The sequence below is a fragment of the Monodon monoceros genome, unplaced genomic scaffold (genome assembly GCF_005190385.1).
Source record: "Monodon monoceros isolate NGI ecotype Baffin Bay Population unplaced genomic scaffold, NGI_Narwhal_1 Super_Scaffold_3, whole genome shotgun sequence".
Classification (NCBI taxonomy): domain Eukaryota; kingdom Metazoa; phylum Chordata; class Mammalia; order Artiodactyla; family Monodontidae; genus Monodon; species Monodon monoceros.
Window position 1 is genome coordinate 5973930 of NW_021703780.1, and position 13733 is coordinate 5987662.

At 52.9% G+C, this 13733-nt stretch overlaps 1 protein-coding gene across 10 annotated transcripts in view; it reads left to right on the forward strand.

Moving 5' to 3' along the window:
- The window catches only part of RREB1 (ras responsive element binding protein 1), a 177781-nt gene that overhangs the window by 153244 nt on the left and 10804 nt on the right, over positions 1-13733 (forward strand). For all 10 annotated transcript variants that reach the window (XM_029242687.1, XM_029242685.1, XM_029242689.1 and 7 more), the window contains 2 exons: positions 5841-6030; positions 7080-9972. In XM_029242687.1, the coding sequence (XP_029098520.1) occupies positions 5841-6030; positions 7080-9972 (3083 nt within the window). The remainder of the gene's footprint in view (positions 1-5840; positions 6031-7079; positions 9973-13733) is intronic.

The following is a 13733-nucleotide window of genomic DNA, read 5'->3' on the forward strand; positions in this document are numbered from 1 at the left end:
ATTTATCTTACTGACAGCGGAAGTTAGTTTCCATCTGGAAAAGTTACCCTCAGTTTGCAACTTAAGGCCATCTCCGTTGCCAGAAAATCCGAAAGCAGCCTCTCGGATCTGTAAAATTTCCCTCTGGCACGTCGTCAGAGCACTTGCAAAATGAAATCATCCTCCAGTCACTCTGCCGTGACTCTTAAGTACGGCTCCACTCCATCTAAATGTTTTACAGTGTGCTGTTCACGAGTTCCTGGCAGGGTTGAAAGATCCCCCAAACCGGGGTCGAGGGTAAGAGTGGTGGGGACCACCCGATCAATGGCTGTGGCCTTAATGAAGGTGACAGACCGAAGCGAGGTTAGCAGATAGCCCCAGCTCGGCAGCCAGCAGCATCACCTGCAGATTTGCAGTGACCTCCACTGGGCCTCAGGAGGAACCGAGTGTCTCTGCCTGACAAAGACAATCTAAATGTCTCTGAGTGACTGTTTTCCACGATGGTTTCATTTAAAGTCTGTCCGCAGATAGAGGTCCAAGTGTGAGATGGGGGGCAGTGTTTTTTCCCACGAGGGTTCTTTCCTTCTTTTTAACCAGCTTCTTGATGTGCTTCTGATTTCAAGGCAGATTTTAATTTTCTCTGCCACTTTTCAAGAAGTTTGTTTGTAAGATGAAAGTCTATATCCTTTCAGAAGTGAAATAGGAGCACCTTGATTGAAACCCTGTGGAAACAGAGGTGTGATGTGGTGGATGGAGGGCTCGTTTTCACGGCATTAGGAGGCCCTTGAGTGCATGTGTGTGCAGGCTGTGGCTCCAGAAGAAAACGGGGGTGATGAGGAAGCAGGGGGTGCAGGGCAGAGGCAGGACTAGGAGGAACACACGTCTCTCCCAGTGAGTCTCCAGATTAAACGGCAGCAGTGGAGAAGTTCTGCTGTTCTGTGGAGTTCTCGAGAGCGAAAGGAGAGAATACATCCTTTGGAAATTAAAATTCCATTTTTTCTGCATTTTTGTGTCTGCTGTAATTGCCAGGAAATGGGTTATTCCTGATTTTTTTTTTTGTACCTAGCGCTATAAAATAATGGTTAAATTTGGTCTAGCACCTTGTAGTTCTCCGAGCATTTGGTTACCTGTTATTCACAGTAACTCTAAAGATCCCCACATACAGATGAGAAAGAAAACGGAGACTCATAGCAGGAAGGGAATGAGCTCGCCCGGGCTTGTAGCTTTAGTTGTTCATAAATTCGAGATCCTCTTGCTTGATTCTCACTAATTTATTTTCCACACTTGTCTGATGTAAGAGGCACCTGGTGTGCTTGCACAAATACAGATTCCTGGGTTCCTCCTCCAGTTATTCTGATTCCAGTCCATCTGCAGTGGCCCCAGGAATCTGGTTTTTAACAAGGTCATGGGGGGATTCTTATCTGAGGCACGTTTGGGAAATTTTACACAGCAGGCAGCTGAAATACAGATGAAACAAGTTGTCCAAGGTCACACACTCTGACTCCCCATTCCCAGCTGGGACTCCCTGGTCCCTGCGCCCATCCCCCCACTGCTCCACACCTGCCTTCCTCGGAGGACACAGCCTGTGGTTGGTGCCAGGTAATTCTGCCACGTGTGTATGGAGCGCACACTTGGTACCAGATACCAGAAACGGGAAGGGTTTGAAGGTGAATAAGAGAATGAAGGAGGAGATAGATATGTCTAGATAAATGGTGCAAACTCAGCGTTACTGAAAATTCATGGCTACGATAGAAGGGCAGTAATCCTTATTGCCACCTTCCGAGACACTCTCCATTCCCTTGTACAACCCACGTGTGATGCCCTCATGTGGAATACTCATGGCCAGTAGACTCTGCACTGATGCCATAGTCTCAAAAGAGGAGGGTGTTCAGAAAGATCTCTGGGGCACGATAATGGGACTTTTCTTCACTCATCCTTTAAAATTTTCTATTTTTGTATTTTATAATGTACCTGGTACATTATATATGTGTGCATATAAATACATAAAGATACATAACACACACATTTCACCAACAGCAAGCCGATACGGGATAAATGCTCAAAAACGTTTTAACTCTAAAGTTAGAAGCTCAAGGTTAAAAGCTCAAGAAGCGTGCAGCCCACTGCTCAGGCCCACCTGCTCACCTTCTGCAGTTGACATGCAGGCTGCCGAGGGTCAGTATGATTTCTCCCCAACCTGTTTATGTCAGTAATACTTATAATTATTTGCTGTAATTTAATTAAATTTTCTGTAAGCCAGCGAAATATTGTTTGTTTTCTTTTAAAGAATAGTCTGTGAAAACTAAGTTGGGCACACTTGCACATAAACCAGATTGGACAGGTTTTTGTTGTTGCTGTTGTTTGTTTCTTTGTTTTGCTGTCAGATTTAGGGTGGGCAAGACAGCTGTGAACAGTTGAAGAAACAATCATAAGAACCTAGGATGCTGCTTTAGTTTGGTTTGCAAAAATCTAAGTTCTTGCTCTACCTGAAAGCATCTAAAACCAGAAATCAAAGATGCTGTGTTACGAGTGTGACTCACACAGTGATGGCGACATGGATCTTCACTCAGTGGAACTAGACTCAAGCCTAAGTCCTTGGCCCCCATAAAAATGGGCGAGTTGAATGTGCAGTGGAGTCTCGTTACACAGTAGGTACATTCCGTGAAGTCCCCACAGACAGAGAGTTAGTGGGCACTGAACCATTGTTCCTGGAGGAAACACAGGGTTAGTTTCCTGCAAGCCTCTGGTCACATTTTCATGAACTAATTGATACATAACTTTGTTTTATTAAGTGTGTTTCTGTTTAAAGACACTCTATATAGTATATACTCTTGACTCATCAACATTGAACTCACAGCCGACAGCACTCTAGCTCACGCCTGAACGGAGCTCATCTAACACGCGTGTTTTCTCTGCAAAGCACGTCACAGCCTTCTTGCTCTTGACGACACAGGGTGGCACTTCAGCATTACACTTGGGGACCATTTTATTTTTAAAATTTATTTATTTTATTTATTTATTTTTGGCTGCGTTGGGTCTTCGTTGCTGTGCGGGCTTTTCTCTAGTGGCAGGGAGCGGGAGCTACTCTTCATTGCGGTGCGTGCAGGCTTCTCACTGTGATGGCTTCTCTTGTTGTGGAGCACGGGCTCTAGGCGTGCAGGCTTCAGTAGTTGTGGCGCACGGTCTTAGCTGCTCCGCCGCATGTGGGATCTTTCCAATCCAGGGATCAAACCCGTGTCCCCTGCGTTGGCAGGCGGATTCTTAACCACTGCACCAGCAGAGAGGCCCTTGGGGACCATTTTAAATAGCAGGCTCATCAAGAAGAAACACTAAAATGCTAGAAATGTGGCAGCACTAAAGAGAGAGCGGAAAGGACACTTGTTTACAGTAGGAGCTTAAATGAGAGGGCAGATCGTCTCCTTGTCCAGCCCCAGCAGGGAACGTGTGCATCAGGCAACTCAGATTCTTCCCACTCTGTTGTCTGTTGCGTTGCCTGTCCAAGAACACACCGTGAGTATTGACTTGGGTTTACAAATAAATTTTGGCAAGTAGGCAAATTCACAAACACAGACTCTGCAAATAATGAGGATCAACTGAATATGTTTTACGTTGAGTAAAATATTAAATGTGTGTGATTTTTTGTTTTTAATGAGGGGGCCCCCCCACCCCACCCCTTTACCCAACTTTGATGAACGACCCTTTCTCTGACAGACAGAGTGAGCCCTGCTGTCTTCTGAGGGTGAGCGAGAACCAGGCCTCTGCTTCCATTGTGATGGGATGGTCACACACTGGCTGGGTTGCTAGGATGAATTGAGTTTAAGTATTTGTTGCAATGTCCCAACGCTGGTAAAAATTAATTATAAACACTTTGCAAATATTCTACACAAAATATGTGTCGTCAGTGCTAATTGTTAACTCAAGAGTGAGTCATCATGGACGTCAGGTGGAAAATGCCTGAGGGCCCACTGGGTGGCAGCTCCCCGCTGCCTTTGCACTTGTCCTTTCTTTCTTAACTTCCTCTCAGTCTCACCTTTCAGGGAAGGCACAGACCAGCTTCCAGACAGTTCCCTGAACTTCACCTGCTTGTGGCCCAGACAGGACAGAGGGGAAGAGGAATAGGTGCAGGGAGAGAAAATCTGAACAGTGCAAGATATTGCGGGAAGCAGAGCCGGGGAGAGACGGAAGCTGCGCTGTGCAGGCCCACCGTGTGAGAACTTTCCATACCTATAGGCGTCTGGGTTCTCTGCGGCCATCCCTGCCCAGAGCCTTTATCACAGTTGGTGAGCTTAACCAGAAGTCCCTCAAAAGGGGTTTGTGTTTTGAGTGGCTCGTGGGAACCCAGCATGCTAAATTTAATTGAATGATGACAGGAATCTCTGTGGCGAGATGCGGGCGCGTCAGCAGGGGGAGGGGGGGTGCCGCAGAGGTGGGGACACAGGAGCACGCTGCTGTACCAGCCACGGCCCAGCACAGGGAGCGGGGCTGCACATGCTTGGCACTGGTCTTTCGGCGCTACACGTGAAGCCCAGCTGCTTCATGGGTGATGCCGTTATCTCTTTGATTTCTAGAGAAGAATTTCAAGGCAAAAAAAGTTTCCATTAAGGTGTGTGCAGTGTAAGCTCAGTCAGGTCGCTGTACCCCTCTGTGCCCCAGATTCCTTCTCTGTGAGACAGGGATAAGACCTGCCGTAGAGCTTTTGTGAGGGGCAGATGTGTTTGTATGTGTAAAGTAGTTGGAAAGAGGCGCTGTCCAGTGGGATTTCCTGCGATCCTGGAAATGCGCCAGGCCTGCACTGCTTGTCGCGGCTGAGCCCGTGAGACGGGGCTCCTGTGACTAAGGACATTTTAATTCGTTTAAATAGGGCTTTCACGGCCGCTGTATTCAGTGCAGGTCTAAAGGATGTGGGTGATGTCCTAATGATTGTTGGGTTTTAAGATGGTTCTCAGTGAAGACCTAGAAGGCGGCACTGGTGTGAAACATGGAGAAAATGGAGCCACCGTTAGAAAGTGGTGTTTGTTACACGTCCATGTGGCCCAGGACGGGTCAGGTGTATGCAGTCATCTCTGAAGTGAAGCGTGATAGTCTTTCATCTTTCTGTGGACCGCATTTGAAAGAGTCTTTCTAGGATAGGGAGATGGCTTCATGGTAGGTGAGGGTGGGAGTATGAACAGGGCTCACATTTTGTCTTTGCTTCTTCCTGGCTGTGTGACCTCCACCACCTTGCTGAACATTTTCGAGCCTCGGTGTTTTCCTCTGGAAGATGAAGATGAAAATGCCCACCCACCTGCCGGGTCGTGCGCTACCCCTGTGGGGTGCCCTCGCACTTAGCGTGGGCTCAGCATTCGGGAGCTATGGTTATTTCTTAGATAGACGGTAATAATAGCAGAATTGAATACATAATTGCTGTCATGTGCTACCAATTCAGTTGGAGGATTTGATTATCATTTTATCCCAGTCACATATCAGGGATGCTGACGTGACTGCTCCAGCTGCTGTGGAAATTTGTGCTTTTTGGCTTCTAAATGATTTTGATAATCAGAATCCATGGAGCTGGGGGAGGGAAGTGTTCCCTCCACATCGTGTAACGCAGGTAAGAGCAAGTGGCCTCAGGTTCCCACCTCTCTGCTCTGTTCACACTTGTGCCGTCTGCAAAGACTGGGTATCCAGAGGCTGGTAGGACATAAATTTTTTTTTAAAGGGAGAGTCTTTCGTTGCTCACCATGAGGTGGCTGGCTTCTTGATGTCACATCCTTTTTATTTTGCTCCATTGAAATGAAGCAACAGAAAACACAATACGGCTAACGGACAGGTGGACGCCCCGGCACGGCCGCCTCCTTACGTCCTGTGTCTTCTTCCCGCAGATGTGACATTTGCTGCGTCACCTTCCGCACACACCGAGGACTGCTGCGCCACAATGCACTGGTCCACAAGCAGCTTCCCAGGGACGCAGTGGGAAGGCCCTTCATCCAGAACAACCCCTCCATCCCTGCCGGCTTCCACGACTTAGGCTTCACCGACTTCTCCTGTAGGAGGTTTCCTCGCATTTCTCAGGTATTGCGATTGGCCCATGACTGGCAGCCACCTCCATGGCCCACACAGCTGGACTGAATTTCCTCACCTGAGGCTTCCTTTCCTTAAAATGCTGTCATTTGGTTTTTTTCTGTTTAATAGTACCTTTCTCTTGAAATTCAGCTTGGCCCTTCCCATTTCATTGAGTTGTTGAGTTGACGAGGGTTGGCGGCCTTTTATTTTGTGTGCTGAATTTCATGTTAACTGGCGTGTGAGTGTAGCTCATCGGTACTTTGCCCATTTGGGGGCATTTGGGTTTAAAGTTGTGAATCGTTCACTACCCCACACAGCCCTAGGTGAATTGAATTTGTATTTTTTAAATATTTCTTTAATATCGATATCACAGCTAAATATTTCTAGTGTTGTAGCTCCTATTCAAATATTTTGGGTCAGTGTTAGCCTGAGCTGTATTTGTGCTCTGCTTATAAAACACCTGCTAAAACTACTTTGGAACCCATTTTTTTTCCAATTTAAAAAAACTGAGGTAGACGATATCAACAGTGAAATTCTTCCATCACAGCAGCCCCAGACTCAGTGACTTATTCCACATGTACATGACCATGTGCATATGTCCATGTGTGCACATGCATATGTCCATGTGTGTACGTACCCACGTGTGTACGCTCATGTAGCCCCCTCCCCCATGGTGCCCTTCCCAGGCAGCCTCCTCCCCCACAGTCACAGAGGAAGCCAGTTCTTCACTGATGGTGGTAGTTGCCATCAGTTAGGCTTGCAAGGCCCCCATTTTTAAAGAGAGAATTAATCCTACCTCTGTGGTGTTACTACTTAACCGTACTTCAGTGCTGATCTGCCGAGACATCCTGGGGATCGGCGTCATTCATCAAGCAGATAGGATTCGTAAGATGCTTAGTTGGTTTTCTTACTCGGTCCGGGAGTTAGGGAGCAGGGGAAGGTGGGCACCCTACGTGCCGTGGAGAAGGGCCGGATGCCGGGGCAGCTGTGCAGCTTGGCGATCATTTCTAAATGCCCCTTTCTGTTCCCCTGCTTTCGCCCGCCCGGCTTCCGTGCAGGCCTGGTGTGAAACGAACCTGCGCAGGTGCATCAGTGAGCAGCACCGCTTCGTCTGCGACACGTGTGACAAGGCCTTCCCCATGCTCTCCTCGCTCACCCTGCACAAGCAGACCCATGTAACTGCCGACCAGGGACGGGAACAGCTGCAGTCCAGGGCCCTGCCTGGCGACGCCCCCGACCAGAAGGTCTTCCTGGCCATGCTGGGCCTGCAGCATATCGAAGACGCCAGGCCTGCACTGGCCGAGGAGCCGCTGCCGGATGACAACCAAGCAATACAGCTCCAGGCACTCAAGTGTCAGCTACCTCAGGACCCTGGCTGCACCAACTTGCTGAGTCTGTCTCCTTTCGAAGCTGCTTCCCTGGGCGGGTCTCTTACCGTCCTCCCGGCCACCAAGGAGAGCATGAAGCATCTGTCCCTGCAGCCCTTCCAGAAGGGCTTCATCATCCAGCCTGACAGCAGTATTGTGGTCAAGCCCATCTCTGGGGAGTCAGCCATCGAGCTGGCAGACATCCAGCAGATCCTGAAGATGGCAGCCTCGGCCCCCCCTCAGATCAGTCTTCCACCTCTGTCCAAGGCCCCCGCTGCCCCTCTACAGGCCATTTTCAAACACATGCCCCCTTTGAAGCCAAAGCCCCTGGTCACACCGCGGACGGTGGTGGCCACCTCCACGCCTCCACCCCTCGTCAACGCGCAGCAGGCCTCCCCGGGCTGCATCAGCCCCAGCCTGCCCCCGCCGCCGCTGAAGCTCCTCAGGGGCTCCGTGGAGGCGGCCTCCGACGCCCACCTGCTGCAGTCCCAGTCGGGGGCGCAGCCAAACACAGCCGCACAGCTCTTCCTGCAGCAGCCGCGCCTCGAGCTGCCGGGCCAGGCCGAGATGAAGACACAGCTGGAGCAGGACAGCATCATCGAGGCCCTCCTACCCCTGAGCATGGAGGCCAAGATTAAGCAGGAGATCACGGAGGGGGACCTCAAGGCCATCATGACGGCCCCCAGTGGCAAGAAGACGCCGGCCATGCGCAAGGTGCTCTACCCCTGCCGCTTCTGCAACCAGGTGTTCGCCTTCTCGGGGGTGCTGCGTGCGCACGTGCGCTCCCACCTGGGCATCTCGCCCTATCAGTGCAACATCTGCGACTACATCGCCGCCGACAAGGCCGCGCTCATCCGCCACCTGCGCACACATAGCGGCGAGCGGCCCTACATCTGCAAGATCTGCCATTACCCCTTCACGGTCAAGGCCAACTGCGAGCGGCACCTACGCAAGAAGCACCTCAAGGCCACACGCAAGGACATCGAGAAGAACATCGAGTACGTGACCAGCAGCGCGGCTGAGATGGTAGACGCCTTCTGCTCCCCAGACACGGTGTGCCGGCTGTGCGGCGAGGACCTCAAGCACTACCGCGCCCTCCGCATCCACATGCGCGCACACTGCGGCCGCGGCCTGGGCGGCTGCCCCAAGGCCCGCAAGCCCTTCGAGTGCAAGGAGTGCAGCGCCGCCTTCTCGGCCAAGCGCAACTGCATCCACCACGTCCTCAAACAGCACCTGCACGTGCCCGAGCGTGACATCGAGAGCTACGTCCTGGCGGCCGACGGCCTGGGCCCCGCCGACGCACCCACCGAGGCCCCGGGCAGGGTGGAGGAGGGCGGCGCCGCCCTGGGTGAGCGCAAGCCCCTGGCCGCCTTCCTGGAGCCCCAGAACGGCTTTCGACACGGGGCCCCCGCCCAGCCGCTGCCCCCGCACGTAGCAGTCAAAGTGGAGCCTGCCAGCAACTTCGCAGGGGACTTCAACGAGCCCTTGGACTTCTCCCAGAAGGGCCTGGCCCTGGTCCAAGTGAAGCAGGAGAACTCGGCCTCCTTCCTGAGCCCTTCCGCCTCGGCCCCATACGACTGCTCCATGGAGCCCATCGATCTGTCCATCCCCAAGAACTTCAGGAGAGGAGACGAGGACGCGGCCGCTCCCGGGGAAGCCAAGAAGCCTGAGCAGGAGCCCGCGAGCAATGAGCAGGCCTCTCCCTGTCCACCAGCCTGCCCCACCCTGCCGGTGACCTCGGGCCCCAGCGGGGTCCTGGAAAAGCCCGTGGCCCCGGTAGCGGCGGCCTCTGCCGCCAGCACTCCGGAAGCCCCGGCTCCGCCCCTGCAGGGCTCCGTTCAACTCGCTGTGCCCATCTACTCCTCAGCCCTGGTCAACAGCTCCCCGCTCTTGGGCAACTCCACCCTCATAAGTAGCCCAGCCTTGCTGCGGCCGCTGCGCCCCAAGCCCCCCCTGCTTTTGCCAAAGCCCCCCGTGACAGAGGAGCTGCCCCCGCTGGCCTCCATTGCCCAGATCATCTCATCCGTGTCCTCGGCCCCCACCTTGCTGAAAACCAAGGTGGCTGACCCGGGGCCCGCGAGCGCTGGCAGTAACACTGCAGCTGCAGATGTTGTAGGGGGCGCCGTCTCCAAAGCCACCACCGATGTCGCCAGCAGGAAAGGATCCAGTGACTCCCCCGCTGCTGCCACCAGCCCAGAGGCAGTCTCGCCCACTGAGCAGGGACCAGCTGGCTTGTCAAAGAAGAGGGGCCGGAAAAAGGGGACGAGGAGCCGGCTGCGCACCAGCGGCGGGGTGGACCTGGACTCCAGCGGGGAGTTCGCCAGCATCGAGAAGATGCTGGCTACGACGGACACCAACAAGTTCAGTCCGTTCCTGCAGAGCGCAGAGGACAACGCTCAGGACGAGGTGGCCGCAGACCACAGCGGGCCCAGCGACGACGAGCAGGGCAGCCCCCCGGAGGACAGGCTGCTGAGGGTGAAGCGCAGCTCCTATGCCAGCTGCCTGCAGAGGATCAGCTGCCCCCACTGCCCCCGGGTCTTCCCCTGGGCCAGCTCCCTGCAGAGGCACATGCTCACGCACACTGGTAAGAGGGCCGGGCAGGCTGTGGCCCAGCCGCTGGGCTGAGGGGCGGCGACGGCTGGGGTCGAAGGAGGGGCCCTCTTCCCGCCTCCCCATTCCTAGCTTCTCTTCTTCCTCAGTCTCAGAAGCAGGGGCTTGCCTGATGGGGCCGAGAGTTTTTCCCTGTGTGCTCGTGTAACCAGAATGGCCTGTTTCCGTTGGCTGGGCCCCCGAGGGCTGCTGGTGAAGGGAAGGGTCAGGCAGGGTGTTTTTAGGTGAGATGGTCTTGGGCCATCGCATCCCTCACGTGGTCGAGGCATTAGCTGCTTGGTTATGCACAGGAGGCAGCTAGGGGAACAGGGACTTTGGCAGAAGAATTTGCATTCGAGGCAGCTTTTAAAATGGCAGACCTTCTGTGAAGTTCTTTTTGACTGCTGTGTATTCATAAAGGGAAATATTGCAAATTTTGCAGCTACCTTTCAGTTCACTAAGGCGATTACCTCTTCCCCTGTTCATCGTGAGTGTCAGTGACAGAGTAGCTTTAGAATTTAAAAAAATTTTTATCTATACTGAAGTTGTTGGCTGTTGCAGAGGGAAACACGCAAATATAAATATTATTCTAAGTAACAGACTTAAGTTGCCAAAAAGATATCCCAAAAGTATTTTTCAAATGTTGCCGTGCATTGATTTTTAAAGAGAAATTTGAGATAAGAAATACACTTTAAATAATTTTATACCAGGGAGCTAGTAGTCAGATGACCCTACAACTTAGGGTCATCTTAAGGTCATCTTAATTATGAGTTACTGAATATTCAAGCTGAGTATTCAAAATTTACATCTTTGAACTAAGGACAGATTGGGTGAGATCCTTAGCCTTTTGGAGATCACCACCCAAATATTAATTGATAGCACCTAAAACAGAATAAAGAATTGTATGGTACAGGATTGCCCGATAAAATGCAGGATGCCAGTTAAATTTTGAATTTCAAATAAGCAACAAATAATTTTTAGTATAAATATGTTCCGTGCACTATTTGGGATATACTAAAAACTTGCTTGTTGTGTATCTGATACTCAGATTTTAGCTGGGCGTTCTGTATTTTGAGTCGCTAAATCTGGCAACTCCAGGTAGTGCAGAGGCTCATGACGGTGTGGAGAGGGGAAGATGGCAGGGGCTGGGTGGGAGCCACGCTCTGTATCCAGGTAGAAAGGCTTCACGCAGGGTGGATCCTCCGTGGAAGGCTGTTTCTCCTAACAAGTTGGGATATCGGGAGGGGATGGCAGAGCTGTCCTGGGCAATGAGAGTGCAGAGGAGATGGGCAGGGCAGGGGAGGGTGCGCTGCAGGGTCTGTCTGAGGCTGGCTGCCACGTGGGCACGGCGTCTCTTTCCGGCGTGGTGGGGCCTCAAACCCAGGCATCAGTTAGGAGTGTCTGTCCACGGAGGACTCAAATAACAGGAACCAGAATTCCTAGATTTGTAGAGTCTGTGCTGCGTTTTCAGGCTGTCGTTTTCTCTCCCTTTGAAATCATTTAAGCCTGACAAAGTAAGGGAACAGTTCTAAGGAAGAAAGTAGTTCAGAAAGAAGATGCTTCTTATAGAGAAGGTGCCCTGCACAGCAGTCTCTCTTGCCGCCCTTTTTGGGTGGCAGCTGTCTGTCTCCTGCAGAGTCTCTGGAGAAGTGAGTATTCCCGTTGCCGCTTTTGAGCAAGCAGGCGGTCTGGGCGTGATGAGGAGCGCCCCCCTGCCAGCACCGCCTCCCCACTTCTGCTCCAGCCGGGAGCCCTGTGCTGGGCGGGTGCCACTGTCCTCTTCCCTGCACGCCAGCGGCCTCCCTGAGAGGACTGAGCAGCCCGTACTTGCGCTCAAGGGCCGCGCCGTGTCTTTGCAGGTGCCCGATAGAAGCTCCTTTTGAACGCCGAAGCGACCTCGTTGGTTTAACATTTGGTGGCGTCGGAACGGAGCAGAGGAGATGGGAGTTAGTCTGAGACGGGGGCGGGGGGAGGGCGGGGGCAGGTGTAGGTGTGAACATGTTCTGCCGCTTCTCCCCCCACAGTCACTGTCCCCTGACGGCCGTGTCTGCTTCCACCCCATCCCTCACGTCGTGTGTTCTTGCCGTGGGGTCGCGGGCTTTTTTTCTTGAGGGGCGCATTCGGGCGGGTAGGGAACCGTTCCAGAGCTAGTATTGGTGACCAGGCCACGAGGGCCATGTCGTCCCCATCTTGCCATGACGCAATTGAAGTTTAGGGAGGCTTGAGTAATTTGCCTGCAGGCATTCGGGGGACGCGCAGTAGTGCTGGGGGTGGGAGCCAGGGTCAGGTTCCATCTGAGGATGCAGGGGGCGTGCCTCTTCTGCCCCCCTGTATCCTGACACGTGCGAACGCAGAAGATTGGGAAGTGGTTTGAGACAAGGTGGAACACGGCTGTGGACCACGAGCTGTTGACCAGAGACTTTGTGACCGTGGGATGGTGCTAACCACACGCTTAGACCTGGACGAACGCTGGCACCCATGGGGCTCAGTTAACTTCCTTTGCTCTTTCACAGTCTCAGCTTCCAGCAACAATCTCAGCATTAGCTCCATTTAGTAATTTTATACAGCCCTCGGCTATGTCTGGTACAGTGCTGGAGCTGGACGGAGCCTGAGAAATCAGGTGACCTGCCCACTCTTCCTGCACGCTGAGGTTTTCCCGGTAGACGGTTCTGCTGTGGGATCTCCAAGTGCCCGGCTCGTGGCTTCCTATGAGGTGCTCCCTCCGTAATGCTGAAATGAGACTGAGGCTCACATGTTACAGAAACTAAACATGGACTCTGAAATGACCCTGTAAAACCTCGTTACACAGGGAAGAGGCTTGGGGGGCCGGGGTGGTAGTGTTAAACTCTAGCTGCATTCCAGCCAGAAGCTTTTGGGTGGTGTCCAGTTTTAAACTGGATTGAAGCAACCTGTGCATCTTGAGAGTCGGCCTTTTCCCAACCTCTTAGCGAATGCAAAGAATTCTAGCATCTTTACATCGTCTCACAGACATGTTTCCAGTGCACCCCGCCCCCTAAATGGGCAGCATTAAGTAGCCCAGGTGTTAAGTGTCCAGCCGGGGGTTCACTGTTGCTTAGGCAAGGGGCACGTGGTTTCAGCCCTTTCTCTGCGTGGCTCAGGTTCTAGGAACCGTGTCTTAGGAGGAAGCTGGCGTCTGCTGGCGAACTTCGTGAGATCCTGGCGTGATCTCCACACACAGCTGAGTTTCCTCCTTCCCCTCCTCTGCTAGCCCATGGCATCCTGTTGAGGAGGACCGTCCTGGCTCCTTCCCTTCTCAGCCTGAACAGTGCTGCCTCTTTAGGAGAAGACGGCTCACTCTTCCTGCCGTTCCCCCTCGTGAGCGTCCCGTGTGTTTTGAGGCCACAAGTAGAGGAGAGAGTGCCAGGAAACGGTCCATTTCAGCCCCTTCCTCACCTTCCTCCGCGTGGAACAGAGGGGTCGGCACCTGTGGTGCTGAGGTGCCCTCCCGCTCTGACATCCCTGGCCCCCTGCCTTGCTCACTCTCTCATGGTTGAGGGCTTCGCTGCCCTTTTCTGCCAGCCTGGGGCCCTCCCCACCCACGTCTCCCACCCGCTGTTCACAGGCAACCAGCGGCGGAGCTGAGACCAGTGAGATGTACACACCTCAGTGTGGAAGCACTGACACCAGCCGTGTTTGGCTGCTTCCAACTTTCTTAAGGGGCAGCTCTGAAAGCGTTTACGTGGCCGGCCCTGCATCTGCCACATCCTGAATGAAAGAAAGACAGAGAGAGGCCTG